At 44.9% G+C, this 20,663-nt stretch overlaps 2 protein-coding genes across 2 annotated transcripts in view; both read right to left on the reverse strand.

Annotated features, from left to right (window-relative positions):
* Positions 1–12,346, reverse strand: part of SAMTOR (S-adenosylmethionine sensor upstream of mTORC1) — a 128,863-nt gene extending 116,517 nt beyond the window's left edge. Inside the window, exon 1 of the mRNA XM_069627907.1 lies at positions 12,238–12,346. Within this exon, the coding sequence (XP_069484008.1) occupies positions 12,238–12,292 (55 nt within the window). The 5' untranslated portion in view covers positions 12,293–12,346. The remainder of the gene's footprint in view (positions 1–12,237) is intronic.
* Positions 12,347–16,298: 3,952 nt separating this feature from the next.
* The window catches only part of TMEM168 (transmembrane protein 168), a 45,775-nt gene continuing 41,410 nt past the window's right edge, over positions 16,299–20,663 (reverse strand). The window contains exon 5 of the mRNA XM_069627909.1: positions 16,299–17,117. Within this exon, the coding sequence (XP_069484010.1) occupies positions 16,549–17,117 (569 nt within the window). The 3' untranslated portion in view covers positions 16,299–16,548. The remainder of the gene's footprint in view (positions 17,118–20,663) is intronic.

The raw sequence follows: 20,663 nt of genomic DNA on the forward strand, positions 1-20,663 counted from the left end.
GCTACAAAATCCATCTCCTTCGGCAACTACATTTATGAAGGGCAAGACATGGTGTATGGCAATCCAGGAAGCCATGGTAGAAAAAGTACAGAAAATAATTTCCAGTAAACGTACCAATACGGAGAGTATAAAGCCTATGAAATCTGATGCCGCTGCTCCAACGTCTGGCACCTCAAAGATATACTTAGACTTCAGATCAGTTACAGAACCGGAGGTTTCCTGTATTATTGCCCAACTTAAGCTCCCCTTTTGCAAAGGGGATGACCGTCCTGCAGCTGTTAGGGCATGTGCTCCATCCCCAGATTCCCATTATTACTAAATGTATCGATAAATCTTATGCTGAGAGTCAGGTGCCAAAATTCATTAAGCAAGCCTGGATTGCTCAGCTATTAAAGAAGCCAACCTTAGATCCTAATAATCCTAACAACTGCAGGGCTATCAGGAATGTCCCTTTTTTGCTTCAAATCCTTTATTGTGTGGCTTACCTCCAAGTACAGGAATTCTTAACAGCAAATATTATTCTAGATTAGCTGCAATCTGGATTTAGATTGGCACACGGCACAACCTGAAGGCCAATATCTTGCGGGCAACGGTTTGGAAACTCTGCTACTTCATGATTTGTTTGCAGCCTTCGATCTAGTGGACAATAATATACTTGTCAACAGGCTAGTACACTCTGCTTCGTTCTTAACCTCTGCAGCTAATTGGACTAACTCTTAACAACTAATCACACAGCTCGAGTGTTTAGCAGTGAGGCCTCCGGTGATAGTGCCCGTGGGGTTCCACAGGGGTCATATCTGTCTCCCACACTGTATAATATTTTCACTAAACCATTGTTCGAGTTGCTAGATGCCAGAGGCCTTTACATATACTAACTATGCTGATACTCGCTGCTTAATTCCTCTTTCAGGCAACTACGAATTGGATACAGAAAATATGAACAAGTTCTATTCTCTTATCCAGCAATGCATGGTGGACAATGGACTGGCGTTAAAGGATACAAAAACTAAAATGACGATTTCCAGTATAGCGGCTCAACTATGGAAGCTTATACTAAATATATGGAATTTGTGATAGCAAGATGTACCATCGCCACCCTGCCTAAAGTAAAAATGTTAAGGATTTTCTTTGATCAGGAAATGGACATTAAGGCGCATGTTAATAGTCTGGTTGCCTCCTCCTCCTATTATATTAAGCCGTTAAGCCAGTTAAGACCTTTGCTGACTAATAAAAGTGTTGCCGTCATCACCAGAGCTATTATTGGAGCTCAGCTTGACTATTGTGGAAGCTTGCTTCAGGGAATAGGGAAAGGCTATCTATCCAAACTACAAGTTATTCAAAACAGTGCTTTGAAGGCATTGGGAGGAGAGCACATCTCTCAAGCCAGGAGAGCGTTCCACTGGCTGCCTGTGGAAGCGAGGATCTCCTTTTGCCTTCTCTCTCTGACACGCAAAAGCCTTTTCAGTCAAAGTCCAGCTTCTCTCGCAGAAAGGCTGTCCTGGTTGCCGTGTCGAAGGGACTGGAGATTGAACCACATCTCTTGCCTGTGCCAAGAACAAGGCGACTGGTCGGTCAGAGTGTGTTCCACCATGCAGCACCTAAACTCTGCAATGCATTGCCTCCAGATTTGAAGGGCTGTGTTTCGTTGGAATGCTTTAAAATTGCCTTGAAGACCCACCTATCTGCTTGAGTTCTCATTTAGATCCTGTCTGCCTTGCCAACCTTGCCCCAGAAAATAGAATGATGAAGTAGGTTTTTGTTACTCGTTTCGTTTTTGTCTCGTTTAGCGCTCTGATGCCTCTGGGCTTTATGGTCTTGAGCGCTATATAGATAATCAATAAAATAAATAAGTAAGCAGAGTTACGAATACTCTGGGACTCAGCCTACTCGTCCCAGTAAGTGGCTAGAGAGTAAGAATGGCCAAATAGAAGACAGTGAGACCCAAGGAGGAGAATATGACACTTATTGTCTAATACACCAAGAAGTGAAGAAACAGGAAGAATATGAAGAGAGTGTCATTCACCTTCGTGGAACAAGGAAGATAAGGACTTTAAGGGACACCAAGAGTCTTTTGTCCAGGATTCCTACAATTCACAAGGCTTAAGAGGAGAGGCCTAACCAGAAAGCAAGTGCGGGGGGCGGAGGGAACTGGAAAAAAGTCCTGTAAAGGAACTACATCAGTTACTTATAGAAATAGCTCAACAATATCTGAAGATTGCATATAAAAACCAATGAGCGATATCTAGGAGAAGGGAGTCACTCTCCTAGACTTGTGTTGACGGAAAGCTGAATAAGCTTTTTCAGGAAAAGAGTCAGTCTCCTAATCTTTTTGTTATTTGAAAGTGGAAGAAACACATCCAGGAGAAGGAAGTCATTCCCCTGGCCCTTTGTTGTTTGGAATTTTACGAAATCTATACAGGAGAAGCGAGTCATAGTTGGCAAGGTAGACAAACCCAGAGGTTAGGGATAGTCCGGCATTATTCTACTATCCTTTTAATAAAAGACCCTGAACCAAGAAGAACTAGTCTGCCTCCTTCTGACCTACCAGATTATCTTGGGGAAAGATATATAAACGGCTACTCTAATCCGTAGGCTACCTTCCCAATTAATCCTAGGCAGCGACGCCCCACAATTCCATCTGGTGTTGTCCCAGATTGCCCAGATGGCGCTCAAGACAAGTTCCCTAGTTTCATGCAGCCACAAGTCCATAGATACAGAACCATCATTTGTACGTAAAGAAGAACCATCTATGTGGCCCTGGAAAAGCAGTCACCAAACAAGTGCAGCAAACTCTAAAGAAGGACGTCTCTGCAAATCATCGGAAAGAAAAAGAACAAGACAACGTGGATTTTTGTAACCACTTCCTGCATTCCCAACAAGGGGGAGCCTCTCATTAACAGGATGGGTATGTAATGAATCCAGGGCATTTGTCCCTTCTCGTGGGGGGCAGGGAGGGGAGAGCCATCCCCTTTGAGGCATTAGAGGTGCGCACTTTCAGCAAGAACACCCCCTAGGGGTCTGGACAAGTGGGACCATACTGGGAGTTACTCCCTTCTCAGAGACAAAGACACACATTCGGATAATCTACTCCCAGTCTGAAAAACGTACTTCTATTTTGAATATTCCTGTTTTAAAAACACCAAACAGTGACAGTTTGTCCAGCTCTTTGGTTTCAGATAATGCAGGATTTCCCCTGAACACCACAGGCAAAGAACATCAACAGAAATGTATTGGCCCTCACATTGCTCTACTTTGACAGAATAGCGACATTTCCTCAAACTATTTGACTACAACACCCAGCCATCCTCCTTCCATCCCGTTACCTTCAGGCAATGCTATACTTAGCTTGAATGCCGAACGAACAACAAATTTCAATTTGCCTTTGTGATGCATGCAAGAAGAAGGTGGATTGTACACTGAAAGGAAACTACTACGGATATAGGATTACTCTGCTATATTAACGACCTGGAGGGGCAGAGCCATGTTGGGCTAGAGGGCCAGTGGAAGCAAGGGGCACGAAGAGAACATTAGCCGAACGCCTGTGTGTAGGCACTGAAATTGACCGAGAAGCCTAGGTCGAAACAGGAGTAAGAACGGAGAGACACCCATCCAGTGTGATGGCGCAACCACGAAGGAGCAGTGGTGGCCTGGAGGGCAGACAACGTATGCTGAGACTAGACCATATGAAGGGGCCCAAATCCCTGAGCTCCGCACACATTGGACCGTAGCTACAGAGAAAAGTAGCTGCAGGGAAAGCCGATGAGGTTATGGGAGCCTGAGAAACCCAACATAAAGCCTACCATTCCAAGGTACGCATATTGTGAGTACAAGCTGGAAAAGCCATTAAGGTTACGGGAGCTTGAGAAACCCGGCAGAGAGCCTACCGTTACAAGGTACGAATATTGTGAATACAAGCTGGGGAAGCTACTCAGGTTACAGGGTCTGAGAATACGAGTGTACAAACAACTGATAAAAGGGTAAGAGTGAGAGTAGCAAGAACATTGTGAAACATTGATGGAAAAGCTATTGAGATTATGGCGACATGAGAAACCAGAGAATGGAAAACCCCTATAATAGAGGATCTGAGAAAATGTACCAATATTGTGAAGAACGGCTGGGAAGCTATCTAGGTTTCGGGAGCCTGAGAAACCACAGTGTACGAATGCTATGAAAAGAGCAGAGAAACCAACAATGATACTTTGAATCAAAGACAAGAAAGCCAAAGAAACTAAAACATTGAATCGCCAGGGCGGATCAGAGTCCTATACAAATAACTTGTCAAGCTAAGGACAGACATTTAAAAGTTTTAAGTAATCCTGGAAGATTGGAATTGTGTCAAGACACTTGTTTTCTTCATCAAAATGAAGAGACTGCAACCTTTAATTTTGTTACAAGGAGGAGAAGAAAGCCCTGTGCATGAAAGAGGAACTTTTGATGATTGCAACCAAGCAAGCATGAACATGGTTGGAGAGAAGCCACGTTCAGGCTCTTGTACCAAAGCATCACAATTCCCTTTTTAGTTAGATGTTTTGTCAAGAGTGATAACGCCAGTTAGTGGTTAGGATTCTGACTCAAGAACTTTATTTTGGACTTTAAGATCCATACTGTGTTTATTTTCTTAGGTAGGGAACTTCCCTCAAAGAAATAGGGCAAGTTAGGCATTGGATTCCTTTACCTTTAATACAAACCTTGAACAGGACTCCCACTCGTCCGAGTCCTCCTTCTGGTTGGCCACATATAAAAATGTATTGATCACTCATACAGTATCCCCAAACGTGCTCTCTTTCTGAACTTATCCACATACGCTGATAGCTGAAAATATAGTTTCATTCTAAGATCACACTTCTGATGCAAAGTGTCAGAATACTAAGTTAGTTGTACAATAAGCAATAGCACACCCAAATCATCTTGTATTTAGTGAAAGCAATAAATAGGGTCCTGATTTAGGAGGCAGTAACTTAACTTCACTTTCTCTTCTTTGTACCATCCAATTTCCCAGACGGCAGGGTTTACTTCACTATATTTGGGAGGTGCTTCACCATATTGCAAGGATCCAATATATCTATTTATGTCTTATTTTGAAGGTACTCTGCCCTGCCTTAAGCTTCTAATGTGTAAACAGCACGTTGTGTGGTAAGATAAATCATATCAATAGCTTCATCCCAAAACTTCAAATACTTTCTTATATAATCCAAGAAGGTTAAAAAGGCCTTTCTCGCCACCTTTCTGCGATGGATCAACAACCCGTATTTTATCATCTCATAAAAAGTACACCAGATAATTGCACTGGTCCAATCTTAAGTGGAACATTCACACATGATAAAGAAATCAAGGCCTTGCTCTAGCCGACACGTGTTTTAACCAATATAGGTCTTTCTCAGGGATATCAATTTGCAAGCCTCATCTTGTTACAAATTCTTGACTTGGTTACAAAACGTTCACTTGAATTAACAAGTTAAAATCTATTCAAATTAAATCCATGGGTGAAACACCATTCCTAATCTAAATACATTCTAATTAAATCACCAAAACAGATAAAACCATAAATGATGTTTGTGGTTTTTGTTATCAAATGATATTATGATGTATTTGAACTCTGCATCCCAATTTCCAAACCACAAGTCAATGTCCAAGGCGATACCAGTGATGAAAAAGAAAACAAGAGTGTAAGGGAAATGTCAAGATCCAAATTTAAAGATAAAAACCCACTAAGAGAGTCTAGTCCTGGTCACACAGACGGAATGATGTTTGTAGATGCTCTGCCCAACCTGCTGCTTTGATTATATATTAGTGCTGGCTGGCTTAGTTGTGCATTTGCCACACAGAGTGTTGCATGCAACCCCTTACATACTCCTCTCACTTTGGCCTGGCAATGTCCATAGTTCACCAAAGAATGTGAGGTACCGCTTCTGCCAGTTCTTGGACTCGTCTTCATGCGCATGGTTGACTGACTGCCTCTTAGCTCCTTTTATTCTTCTCAAGATTGCTGCTTACTCCCTTCGATTATCCCTAAACAGGGCCTGGCACACCTGCAGAGCTATCTGGGCAAAGGGTGGATCAGCTCATATAATCAGTGCGGAACCATGCCATGTAGGCATGTACTACACCTGGTGTTCAGCACAGACTCCATTGTGGTTCTTTCCCCTTTGTCATCTGTAAAATAATGATTCCCTTGGCCAAGGGTTTTTACAATCTGTATTACCCAAGTATCTTAACTCTGGGATTATCTGGAGTCACTGGGTACTGTGCCTAGCTAAAAGGTGCCTTCAGGCAGCTCAATTTGCAGCAAGTGCATTATAAACATTTCTCAATCATATGTTCATTTGTCTGAAATAGAGGGACAAACTAGATGGGAATGGCAACTGATGGCAAACCTATTTGTCCTGTAATATTCGTAGTTTCATACTTTTTCATGTCACTAATGCGGACTCTTTCAGGGCAGCTGCCCACTCCCCTTTTTTTAATTCTAATCCTTCGTACTCTTTTCCACCACAAATAATGAAGCACTCCCTGCGAACCCACCTAAAATACTGTTGGCAGTACCATTATCCACTCATTAGATTTCCGCCCCTCAAGGTCCAACAGCCTCAAGTCTTGTAAGAAACAAATACACCAGAACACCTTCAATTAACCGGTCAACCATGGCCTGGCAGTGCACCGACTCCCTTGCCTGCGATTGACTTGCCTTCAACGTCCCAGTTACCCACCTACCTCATGGCCATTCCCCCAGCTCAGAAGCAAGACTCCTTGCACCATACGTTGTCTGACATTTGGCAGATCATGAGGCAAAGAGAAGGGAAGTGGCACAGGCAATTCTTTGCCAAGGAATGACGCATGGGACATTCTAGGTAAATGCGGTGGGGCCATTCTGTGGATCATTTAATTGGGCAATGCAAATAACATGGGGCCAATGAGAACTAAAAATGGGAATCTGGGGGTAATGGGTGTGACATATAGCAAAAAGGAGGGCAATTGTAAGTGAAAAGGGCATTTCTATGGCAAAGGCCACGGCATGTGGATGCTCCTGGGCAATGTAAACACTAGCCTGGAAATGTGCCTACAGAGACAACAGGGGCCTGACATTTTTGAGACTGGCATCACAATGATTGGGACAGTGCTTCAGATCAGCGTCTGCTAAAGCCTCTTTACTTACCACCTTTAATGGCCGACCGTGCAAATAATCGATAGACCTTTGTGCCCTCCACAATGCATTGTGGGTCCACAGTACATGCCAAAGAAGGCACCCACACGTTTCCTCCCTCTTATTCTCCTATAACCCATATTATCCTCCACTCACCAATCTAACTGCAAGGCAAGGATTAGGCCTGCATGATCTCCACGCTTGATGGGCAAGTCAGGAGGCAATGCAGAGACAACGATTCTAGATTATTATTTTTTTGCTTGCCTACAAATGACTCAGTAACTATATCTACATGCAGCCAAGTATAAAAGATGTAAGGGGCATATAAAGACATGGAAGCACTACATGCCAGAGCCCACACTAGACTTGGGATTAAGCAGTGTCCTTTTTAGATGCTGGACCTCAATAACCTGCTCCGCCTGCAGATTGCAGCAATGTTCTACATAGGGACAGGACCAGTGACCTGCATTTATAGGGGAATCAGTCACTTTATTTCTTTACCATTCAGAGTCACTTCTTCCAACTGCAAAGATCTTTGATCAGGTGTTTAGCTAATAGTTATTTGCCACTGTGGCGGGATCGAAGAAGGGCGCAGACACTAAGGACATTTCTACTGGTTATTTATTAAATAATAAGTAAACAGTCTTTCTCTCCCTATTGCTATGAATATGTTCCCAGCCTATGTAATTAACTAAAATGCTTGTTCGGCATTAGAAAGTCTCAAATGAATCAGTCCGCTGTTCAAATACTAGTTCCAACGGACTACCACTATTCTAACCAACTTAAATAAGATCAGGAGAATGCCTTGCTTCTTCTGGTTGTATTATGGTCAGGTCTCTTCTTCTCTTCATTTTTTCTTAAATACTCTCATCACTTCCTGTATCTGTGCTGGCCACTCCTTCACCATTTCCTTGGCTCTTTTCTTCCCCTTTAGGGATAGTTCTCCAATACTCCTCTTTGGATCTCTTCATTCTTCTCGGATTCAGGTTGCTATACACTTTTGAGTTTGGTAGCCTACATCTTCCTTCCCATGAAAACGCTTTCTTTGGTCTTGCGATTCCTCCTCTCCTCGTGTGGTTTACTCAGAGTATCTTTTCCCTTAAGTGGTTCATGTGGCCCCTCTTCCTAGTTCATCGCATTCTCCCCCTCGCTATTATTCTCCTCTTTACTGCTCAACTTATGAGGGTTCCTAGACATAAAAACTAAATCAATAAAATCGAAAGTCAAAATGTCGAAAAAATAATCTCGAAAAAAAAAAAAGTCGAATTTTTTTTTAATACGTTTTTTATTCGAAATGGGGGGGTTCCCCCCCCAACCCCCCTTTTTTTCTATTTTTTTTATTTTACCCCTTTTTTTTACTTACCAAAGCCAAAAAAAATATATAAATAATCAAAAAAACAAATTCGACTTTTTTTTTTTCGACATTATTGATTCGACTTTTTTGTCATTCGACTTTATTTTTTCGATATTATGACTGGACACCCTTATGAGGAGTTTACCCCTCTTCCCAGGGTATTTGTACCCAGGTCATAAGAGTCTCTCTTTAAATAATTCACCTGGCTTCGCTTCATAGTCATAGAATTCTCTCTCTGATCTTCTCCACTTTTGACTTCTGAACGTACGGGGCTTTTGTCCCTCTTACCAGGGTATTTGTGCCCCAGTTGCAGAAAACTCTTTCAGGTGTATTTGGAATTCTCGTTCCCGCGATAATACAGGTGCACTTCATCGACTTTAAATTCAATCTCGTGAAAATTCCACTGGGACGCGTTTCTCCTACTTCTTAACGATTCGCCGACAGCCTCCCTTTCTCCCCTTTGATTCTGCAGGGGAACATCACTGGGGCCTGTACTCACTTCGGTTCTCTTCATTTGCTCCGCTTCTCGGTCTACTCCACTCGCATCCCGCTCTCGGTCTCCTCTTCCCACGGGATGAGGTATGGCTTGGGGGAAGCAGATGTCTTGCTGTTTCCTCAGTGTTGTGGTTATCGCACTGTTGAATGGACACTCTGCTCACCACCAAAGGGCCGTGATCATGTCCCCACTGGAATTTGGATTCCCGTCTCCTCAGCTTCTCACTGCGTGTAAATGCTGGGCCTCCTGCGTTACACTGAGGCCACTTCTGAAAGTTGCAGGCTCTGCGGCTCTCCTAGGCTCCACCTCTCACTGGTGTGATATAGTAAGGGGGTCTCCCTCTCCCTCTCCCTCTCCCTCTCTTTCCACTCGTCAGTTATACAGAGGTCGCTCATTATAGAGACAGATCCTCTTTCTTATTTGCAAATTTATGTTCTGCCAAGTGCATGGCTACAATACTGTTCTTCATATCAGACAGTCCCACATAGGCCACTATGGGAAATGGTTTAGAGAGTAACCACCGGAACGGAGCCCTTGTCCCCTGAAGGAGGGGTGGGAGTTTCTCCAGTGAGGTCGTACTTGCCCAGACCCGTGGGAGGGTCTTATGATGCAGGCTCACCACCCGAGTCTCAAAGGGGGAGACTCCCCTTGGGGAGAAGGGACGAATTCCCTTGATTCATCACAATACTCACATGCTATCATATACCAAACACATGAACACCATGTCGGATTAATTATATGTATTTTGTTCTGTGGAGTTCATCACATCAATGGCAGTTTATGAATCAACACATGTTACGAATCTGAGCTTCTTCAGGACTTTAAGTGTGGCTTCTTAGCAACAAAGAAGTATCCACAATTTTGCATTGGTTTCTGTAAAGCAAATATTCCAATTGTTGCTGGTGATTCTGCCTGTGTCTCAATGGTTGCCGTGCATCCTGCCCGGTCGTTGAGCTATGAAGCATGAGAGTGCAGCTGCCCCGAAGTATTGTCGCATTTCGGATTTGCTAAGAACCAGAGGAACCGGGACCCACCCACTTCTTGTGAAACATTTTACCAGCAGAGGATGCCAATGCAACCTTTATCGTGAAATTACTTTGCCACTTCTGCTTTTGCTGTGGATTTTTTCAAGTTAAAAAAATGTTTTATTTGCAAGAACGTAGTGCTTTGACACGAAGCATTTTACACAAGGATATCATTGTTACAGTGGTTACAGAATTAACCTAGGTTACATATATCAATTTACAATGTAAAACATGTATGCCAGTAAGATAGCTCAGCGGGTTGAGCGCTCACTGCTGCGATCTGCAGGTCACAGATTAAAATCCAGACATGGCCAACTCAGCCTTTCATCCTTCTAAGATCGATAAATCAGTACTAACTTCAGTTGGGTGACATTGTATGTAAATATGTTCTGTGTAAAGTGCTTTGACGAAAGCACTGTATAAATAACACATTATACATATGGCAAATTTGAGAACTGGGCAGTGGATCATGGTGACAGGATGATAACGCTGCATGCCATGGGACATCCTGTTGCATCTTTAATATTATCATTTAGGGTTTTTCAGAGATGCTGAGAACATTCTAGATGCATGCAGAATATATCTGGAGTTTAAAAAAAAAATCAAAAACAGGATTTTGTGCAGTGGACAATATTCTAAAACAAACTCACTGTGCAAGTGTATACAATTGGACATAGCACGATGAGGGCACCCCACTCTATGGTGCAGGTCTTCTCATCATGGTGGGATAAACTCCAAATTTGCTACACACACAGCGGATTCAAAGCTTACGCTTGGCCAGATACAGCCCCATTCTGCAATGGGACTTTTGCACGGGACTGATGCAAGTGTGTCTAAGGCAGGACACCCCACTGCATTACTGGATGTTGCCCCTCACAGGACAGGACAAAGCTCTACAATTGTGAAAGGGCTCTGTTTTTTAAACAGTAGGAAAAGAGCAACTCTCTTTGTATGGGGAGCCATCTACTGACAGTGTCGGTTTAGGATGAAATTACTGCAAATAAATGGTCGCATTGACCAAATGTTCTAAACACCAAAAGTTTGAACCTTTGGTGGTAGCTTTGTAAAAAAAAGGGGGGGTTGTCCCCTGGATCGCCCCGCTCACTATACTTTATGGTATAGTGAGCGGCTGGGGGCTGCGGGGGAAACCCCGCAGCCTTCCGTTACAAAAAAAAGAAAAAAGAACCCTGCAGCACCTGTTCCCGATCACGGAAGTGAAAGGGAACTGGCGCTGCTGAATCCTAGCGTGAAGATGAAGGTAAGTGGGGTTTGTTTATGTTGGGGGTGGGGGTGTGCTGAGGGTGGGGGTGGGGGTGGGGGTGGGGGGTGTTATGGGTGTGTTGTATGTGTGTGAGAATGTATGTGTGTTTACATGAGAAAAGTGCAAACTTTTGGTAGTTTGCACCTTTCTCATGCAAACAATTTGCCCGCGGTACTTTCAGCCGCGGGCAAAGCACTTAGATTCACAGTGTCAAAGGTGACAATATAAGGACCCCCAAGATATGTTAGCACTAATCTCAGAGCAGGACGGAGACACGTGTACCACACACAGGGCACCGCTGCAGCGATACCGAAGCTAACCCTCCACCAAAGAACTAAAACAACCAGAACACACACAGCACAGGACACCAGCACCACAATAGTAAAAGGCTACCAACATGGCCAAAGCACACAGGACATGACCACATTAATACAAAGGCAGGCTTCACTGCAGGGCAAGACCAATCATGCTCAGAGAGGGCAGCCCACCACTGGAGCCCACCAGTCTGATAGCGTTGAGTGACATAGACTTTGAGCATAGAATACAAGTGAGAGAGAAAAGGGACTGAGAAACTGTTGGGCTCCTTTCTGGAAAGGTAGTATGGGTTGGCTGATAACCCATCACATGTCAGGCCTGTGTAGGACCTGTAGGCATGGGGCTCAATAAATCCCCTACCTTACTTTGGGGATCTCTAGTGGGGTGAACAAGGGGTCCAGAGATGGACCGCCCCGAAACTAGTGGATGGTGGCTCTGGGTGTGGTAGGGCGAGGATCCTCTTATCAACTTCACTTCCCCTCGTCAGTGGCCAGGAGACCGTCCCATGCAGGATAAAGATACTACTGGCTTTTTAAAAGGCATGTCAAAAAACACCCGTGACCTTGCACAGCAAAGTAACCTCCCTCCCCAAAACAGGCATGGGGGAAATGATGGTAACAACTCCAAAGGACGGGCAACACTCACCACGGGTCCTGCTGCAAACAAAGCTCCAATAGAATTGGTGGTCACCAGCATGCATTCCCGGAAAGGCAGGAACAAGAAATCCAAGATGGCGGGCCGGATCTTTAAGGTCACAATTCCTTCTCGCGGATCCCACACACTAGTACATGCGCCACTCCTGGGGGAAGAAAGCAAATCCAACATAACAAGTAGTAAGAATGACACACATGTGCAGGCCCTTACACCGTGAGCAGCCTCAGGGAAGGAGATGCTACAGTATTAAAAAACGACGTCCCATAGCTTATAGAGAATCGGAGACTGGAGATGAGAAGGAAAACATGTCAACAGAAGGTAGGTGGATAAAAATATATGTTATTGGGTATTGTGCTTCATGCCGGCCTCCAGCCTCCAAGCACAGAACTGGGTACCAAACCTGTGCTTTATGGCATTGTCTTGTATCCAAGACGGGCATGTTGCTACCGAGATTTCATCCCAGCCCGGTGGAACTCGATCATGATGAGGCTTGTGGAAGATATCAGGAGGTGGCTAGTGGAAGATATCAGGAGGTGGCCAGTGGAAGATATCAGGAGGTAGTGGGTAGGCCAGACCACAAGTCCAGATGGTAAGCAAGGTGGTTGCGAGCAAAAGCAGAGAAGAACAATGGCATGTTTAGCCCGGGGCAGAAGGGACAAAACTCACAGCGGGAGGAGCAAAGAATATGTTCCAAGACGTTTGGGGCTGTGCCGAGAATTCCAGAAGGAGCAGGACTAAAATAGAAGATACGGGGTTGAGAGAGAGAAAACCAGGCCCCTAAGCGAGGTAGGTCATAAGGCCCTCCAAGGCTCACCTGTGGAAACTAAGGTAGGCTAACCCACTTGGCTCGATGTTCAAGGGAAACTCCAGTTGTATCTACAGCTCATGCTGGTGACACAGCCACGTCTGCTGGTCAAGCAAGGAAGATTGGAAGTGGTCATATGACACCATCAACAAGAGGCAACACGAAGGAACATCAGAGACAAGACCTTAGGAGCTGCAAGTGATTGGAGACTACACCAAAAACCTTGTGTTTGACCCAGAAGGTCCCTTCTGTTTTCAAAGAATCTGATTTTGACTGGAGATTGTGCTCGACTCTTTGTGGACCTTACTCAGCTTTATGAAAGTGGTAAGCAGTCTTCATGTCAAAATATTGATACTGATGTTTTTGGCGTTACTAGTAATGAGAATATATATCTCTTCAAAGCACTGAAAACGTCAGGCAGGGTGAGTAGCACTCTTCACTTTTCCAAAATTAGTAAGGTCCGGACATCAACGTTGAAAATAATATAAAGTCTTTATTTATGCTTTGCAAAGTGGCAAAAAAGTTAAAAAGCCATTACAGTAAGGCTCTCCCAAAGTGCAAAATATCTGTGCGCGTTAGGAAAGTTAACGCGTTTCGTGGCTTGCCTCGCCGCTTGATCACAACAATATATAGATTTTTTTGTTTTGTTTTTAACTTTATATGGCAGGAACCATCACACCACCCACCAATGCGCCGTTATTCTCCTCATTGTTACACCCCGCCTTGTTCTTTCAACCAGCAAATCATTATTTTCCTTTTCAAAACCTATTAAAGAAAAAACATTACTTCACTGAGGTTGCAAAAACGTTATGAGTATTTGGCAGTAATATCTTTCTTTGAAATCAGACATACTAACACCACCATTCCGTAACGATGGTGACCTTCTGCTAGCAGTCTAATGGCAACTCCCCCCTACCGCAATGGAAAAATACCAGTGGGTCGCTCCTACAGTGCTGCTCTTTTGTGTGTGTGCCTTCTTGCACTCATTAGTTTTCTCGCCTTGCACCTGTGCCTACCCGAGTCCACCGCTACCACTATTGCACGCTTGTTACTCTGCCCACTCACACCTACCCCTGTCTGCACACAGCTCCTTAACGAGCAGCACCGGGGTTTCTGGGCAGTGGTTTCCTAGCAGCATTCATGGCACTGCTGCTTACCTCACCCGGCGACCCTTTGCCAGCATTTGGCACAGCGGCATGCAGCCACCAGTGTGAAGCTATGTTAGAGTATTTTAACATGCCACAGAGGGTCTGTCGCCTTACCTTTGAGCCTTATAGATGGGAGTCTCGCCAATGGCGGCTAAGCATGTAATGACCATGCTGCTCAAATCTACCTATTACTACATGTATAGAAGCATGCAAAGAACTCGGCCATCTAGACACTGGTTACAGACAGGATAACAGGCAAGTGGATGTAGCAGGTAAGAACGTGTCGAAGACAAGTGTCTCTTCAGGTTTTTTTTCTGAATAGCTGGTAGGAGCTTTCAGATCGAAAGTGAAGTGGAAGGTTGGCCACCGCAACTGGGAAGCTGGAACCCCTGTCTCATTTCCCCCTGAAACATGCGGTCAGGAGGCAGCGACTGTGGGAGGATCCGAGTGGTCTGGCTGGTGAAGCTTTCTTAATCCTCTGGGCTATGTAGGAGGGGGCCTTGTCCAGGCAGCAATGGGCAATTAAAAGTGTTTTGAATTGGATTCGGACCCGGACGGGGAGCCAGTGGATTGATCTCCTGGCTTCTGAAATATCGTCAGACTTGCTCAGGTCCAATGCAGATCGCAGGGCTTTATTTTGAATGACTTGGAGCCTGTTCAAGTTCTTTTTAGAGGTGACACAAAGTAAGGCGTTGCAGTAATCCAGCTTGGACCCAACCAGAGCGTGGGCTACAGTAAGTCAGTTGGCAGCAGAAAGGAAAGGCCAGCTTGCTCGTATGAGTTTTGTAGCATAGGCTGTTGCATAGGTGATTGTTAACTTGGCGGGTCACATTAAGGGAGGCACCCAGGTAAATGCGCATGTTTTTAATGAGTTAGAGGCTGGCATCGTATGGCCATTTATAATGAAAAGGTGGTACACCAGATCAATGCTTGCAAGACGGGCTGGTGCGCCGACAAGGTGCTCCATCTTATCGTCAGTCAGGCATCCAGGTTATTACGCATTCAGAAGATTATGCTGGGCAATCCAGGTTTGGATGATCTCGTAAGCAGAGTTCTCAGTGGTGCAGTCCTGGTCATAGGCACCTGTTGGAGGTGAGCATTTGTGCATCATGAGCATAGTTCATGAAGGCGATGCCCAGAGAGTCCAGGTGGTCGAACAGAGGTTTTGTATAAATGTTGTAGAGGGTGGGTGGGAGACAAGATCCTTGCGCAATACCTCATGTGATAGGCGTCGGTGGGTGGGAGGTTTCGGGAAGGGGAGGGGCTGCTTCCTCGCCTACAAAGACTCTGGCGTTCCATTATCAAGGAATGAAGAGACCCAGCTGGTGGCTTCCGGAGAGAAGTGGGCTACTGGGGTCAGATGGTGGCATAACGTTTTATGGTCCACAAGATCGAACGCTGCTGAAAGATCTAGCACTAGCAGGGTGAGAGCTTTCCTGCATCACTGGCATCATCCAATGGATTCTTTAGGTCAAGGAGGGCAGTTTCTGTTCCGTGTCTAGGGTGAAAGCCAGATTAGCGGGGGCTGAGGATGAGGTGTTCTTCCAGAAAAGCCTGGATTTGAGTGTAGGCAAATCTGTCTAGGATTTTCAAGAGGTACTGGCCAGTTGCAATGGGTCAGTACTCTGTGTGGATGGTCGGGTCAAGTGATGGTTATTTTGGCAGTGGGGTAAACCAAATGCTTATCATTCCTCTGAAGGCCAGTTTCCATAGAGCAAAGCCAGTCAGCTATCAGCCGGTGTCAATGAAACAATCAACTGTCTTTGTACTGCCTTATATGTGGGGTTTAAGCTTGACTTTTATGCATTTTAACAATAAATCATAATTCCATGGTTGAATCATTTCTCAACAAATCATAGAGCAGGCAGACTCAAAATAAGGAAGCCCACATAAATGTTACGCTGACTTGATATTGTCATAGCACCATTGGAAAGTGGCCAACAATCCAGGCTTTTCGATGGCAAGTTTACCTGGCCTGACTTAAGGTATAACGTTTTTGACTTCTGTATATTTAATATCAAAATAGAAACGTGCCAAAAACTGACTTCTCAAGTCACGTTACTAGGATCAAAGCACACAGTCACTTTCTCAAACTGATCTGCAATACGAAAAAACATTTTATTTCCAAATTATCTTTAATATACACCTTGTACATATTTATATACAGTTCAGTAAAAAGTAAAAATATAATGGAACCATCTTGTACAGTGAAACATAACAGGCCTCCTGGATGCTGCTTGAGATGGAAAATGGACTGCGACCGCGTTATAATTTAACAGAAAATACTTTACCGAGTTCTGAAAAGAGAAGAGCCCACAAGCTTTTAAAGCAAGATCGCCCCTATACCTACTACGCAGCTCTGGATTTTAAATGGGATTTAACGAGCTTAAAGCCTTGCCCTGTGTCCAGTACAGCTGGTAGGAACCAGTTCATTTTTAAGCGTTTTATGCATCTGTAGCAGGTCGTACAAACCCAGAAGAGGTTCAAACCACAAAACCAGTTTGCTAAATGCACCAGTGCATAGGTCACTCGAGGGAAATAGGTCATCCAGTGCTTGGCGATGTCGCTTTCTGTTGGCAGGTGCAAGGTGTAATCACTCCAGTGCCTTGAAACCCCGTAGACCGCTTTCACAGTGCGGCCTTTCTCAGACCAGCTGATGGTATTTTCAGGGTCACAGTTGTATTCCACCCACTCCTTTGTGAAGTCTCCTATTTGAGGGAAATCTGCATCTTCAATGTCCAGCACTTTGCTCATTTCTGCGCCTTGCACAGCCACGTACAGGTTACTCACTTTTCTCACCTCTTTCACCCAGGCTTGCGAATGTTCACAGTCTAGCACAATGATGAGCCTGGAACAGAAAACGCCATTCTTCTCCCGCCACCACTCCAAAAGTGTGTCCAGCCGGAAAGTCTCGCCACCTGCGGGGGAAACAATAAGCAGGTGTGTTTAATGTTCCATTTACTTTGGGAGCACAAAATAAAAAACTGGGACTATCCTGGCACTTTTTCACACAACCAGCAGCAAGCATACAAGTAATGCATTTTTCTACAGAAGCAAGAGAACTGAAAAGACTAAAGCAGAGGCTAAATCGAGAACATATAGTCATGTTGCGAGAGTGCATTATAATTGGATATGCTGAAGCGATTTCGTAGTTCTAGCCTATGGAACAGGAGTTTTAGATTGCCGTAGGTATCATAGACGGAGACAAGGTGCAGATCTCTCTGGTAAGGAGTGTCTTATTGCAAACCTCAACAACAGGGCTGCAGCCCCTCGGACAGAATGCAGCCCATATGCAAGAGTAGAGGGCATCACCGCAAGTTTTAATAGCTAAACATATAGCCATACATCAGGACTTCAAGATTGGACTAGCTGCCAGCACATCCCAATACTTGGGCCATCCCTTAATACCCTTCAGGCTCCCCCACCCCCAACGTCTTAAAAAAGGAGTTAACAGAGGGAATGATCACAAAATGCCAGGATGATAGCACTCAAGGGCAACAGGCTCACCTTGGGAAAAAGACTATGCAGTGCCGCATGTGCTGGACTTGTGACGACTCGAGGGAATTTGTCCCCTTCTCCCCAGAGGAGAGCCTCCCCCCTTGAGTCTAGGGAGGTGAACCTGCTTCGCACGATCCTCCATAGGGGTCTGGGCAAGTGAGGCCTACCTTGGAGAGACTCTCCCGTGGGGGACAAGGACTCCCCTCCCTGTGAGAAACTCCTCAAGTCATCCCCCATGGTGGCATACATGGGACTGTCGGATGCGAAGAACAGTATACAATCCAGATACTTGGCTGAAGACAAAATGAAAACATACTTGTACAAACAAGAAAGAGAGTGTCTCTCCGAGGAGGAGACTGAAAGGAGAGCACCTGCTGAAGCAAAGCAGAGAGACGCATATGCAAGCAGGGGAAGCACAATACCTGACAGGCGGAGCCAAGGAGTGCCGTAGAGCCTGCAACTTTCAGAACTGCTTTGAGAGCGAGAGCAGAACACTGGATGCTCAGCATCCAAACGGAGAGAAAAACCAGGGACTGAGAGCTTACAACCAGAGAAGACAAGAAGGTTAAGAAGGCGAACAAATGATGAAAACCCGAGCAAGCACAAACCCCAGAGACATTCCACCGCAGACCCAGAGGTAACAGGGAGAATCGGGAGGCTGCTGGGGAATCATCATGAAAAAGGAGAAACTCAGAGGAATTGGTGAGACAGTGAAATTAAAAATCAAAAAAATTGAACTGTAATAATGTGAGAGCGAGTCACAATAAAAGTTGGAGATCATTAAGACTGGGCCTCAAACACCCTTGGAAGAGGGGAAAGTACCACATGTGCTAAGATGCAAAGACTGTAAACCAGAAAGAAAATTCTATGAAGGGATGACAAGAAAAGTACATAAGAGAAAGATACACAAACCAAGCCACCCCAGAAGAGGGAGAACATTACATACCAAGAAAGTATATCAAAGCTAAGAACTAATATGTTACAGAAGTACAAAAGGCACTTCACTGTGGAGCAAATCGATAAGACTGAGTAAAAGGGCATCCCTGAGAAACAATTGCTAAAGAGGATGGAGAACCCAAGGAACATGTAAAAGTTACAAGAACTTGTACAGAAGGCGACTAGAGACGATTTAAAATTGACCTTGTAATAAGTAGTCTGAAGCTAAGGAGAAACATTATGAAAAAAGACAATCCAGAGAAGGGAGACAATCTCCTAATCTTGGCTGGTTAGAATAGAGGTTGGATCAGCTAGGATTCGGTTTTGGACAGCTGACTTTCTTTCATTTTATGACCTAGACGAAGGACGAGCACCTTAGTTATTTAGATAGGCAGGGAATACCCACATAGTAATTGGGAAAGTTAGGCCTTTACCATTTAATAAACAAGCTAGTGGACATGTCAATACAGTGTCCGTTTCCTTCTGACCTGCCACAATCCCCTGTCCAGACCTCAGGAGGAGACTTGCATTAAGCAAAACATAAATCACCAATAACAGGAAATTCTCGCATCAGCGTTTCAAACACCCTCATGTCTTCAAGAATACTGCAGCCAGAGCAGAAGCCGGGCAGAAGCTGGGCACAATCCCTGGAATCCGATTAGCTCCTTACCCCCATGACAATGCTCCATGCAGTCGCCAAGGGGAGGATCGCCCAGAGATTCTGGTGCAGTAGAAGCTACCGCAATGCATCGCTGACCCTGGAGTATGTACAGGAGATCCCCCAGAGCCTCTCTCTTGTTCATATCCTACTAACTAGAGTTACATTTATTGCTGCAAAACCCTTGAAACGAAAATGAAGCCAGAGGATTACGCACACAAAAAACTCCTGAACGGATGCCATGAACACAAAGCAATAGAGGGCGCTATAGGTATGAAACGACAGAACAAGTAGTCTGTGAACAACTCAAGCCAAGAGAGGGTGCCTACAGTAATGAGGAGTCTGAGTGAGCAGCCCACAAGTATACTCAAAGCCATGAGGACCAGCTGCGAATCGCAGACATGGCAGCAAAAGAGGTGGTGATCACGCAAGTAGGAGCCACATGAGCATTGTTAGAGTTAGGCAGCCAGAGAGTGGCAGACATCTGCATCCCGGCACACAGATAATTATGTAAATGAGGCAGAATGTGAAAGGATAACCAAGAACCACCCTGGAAACCTAAAGAAAAGACTAGGAAAGACAGTTACTGGATTGGCAGGATTAGCAGACATAGGGGAGTCTAGAAAGCCTGTGTGATTAAAAGCAGCTTGGACAAAACCCTCTAAAAACACACCTAAGATAAGCATGCATTGGGTAGTACAGACAGTGAAATCCAAGAGATGGAAGGAGAGGGGGAAAAGAGATTGTGAAAGAGGAGGAGGAGGAGGAGGGACTATCAGGTGGGAAGGATGAGAAGAAGAGATTGGAAAGGAGAGAAAGCATCAGAGGCTAAATTTGTACGTCCTTCATCCTGCAAGCTAAAGACCTTGCCCACAGTCAGTCTGGGGGGTCACAGCCCAATTCCTGCTCTAAGCCAAAGCCACCACAAGAAGGAAGGCTTGCAGTGGCAAGATTCCCAGAGCCTCAGGGAAGATGAACCCCTGGAGATTGAGTAGACAGGTTCTTGTGTCATAGCACCACCACTGGCCAGGGAGCCGGATGAATGCCTGTAGCCTGAAAATTGACCCAGGACAGTGTGAAAGAAAAGCATGTTGATGTCTACCCCCAGGGACACAGAGGTTGTCATGTCATAATCTGATGCTGCTATGCATCAGCCCAGGCGTGTCATTCCACATCATGAGAGCCAAAGAAGTGTGTTGGGGCATTCAAAACACCTCTGTCACTGAGCAACTATGTGAGCGAGCCGCTAGAGTGAAACAGACCTAAACTACAGCTCGCATTAGACTACACCAGCTTGCATTAGACTAAACCAGCTTGGACTCAGGAATGTACAGCTTCATTAGATCAGAGTGCATTAATAATGCCCACTTGT

Source organism: Ambystoma mexicanum, chromosome 12 (assembly GCF_040938575.1).
Source record: "Ambystoma mexicanum isolate Mex_15411 chromosome 12, UKY_AmexF1_1, whole genome shotgun sequence".
Lineage (NCBI taxonomy): Eukaryota > Metazoa > Chordata > Amphibia > Caudata > Ambystomatidae > Ambystoma > Ambystoma mexicanum.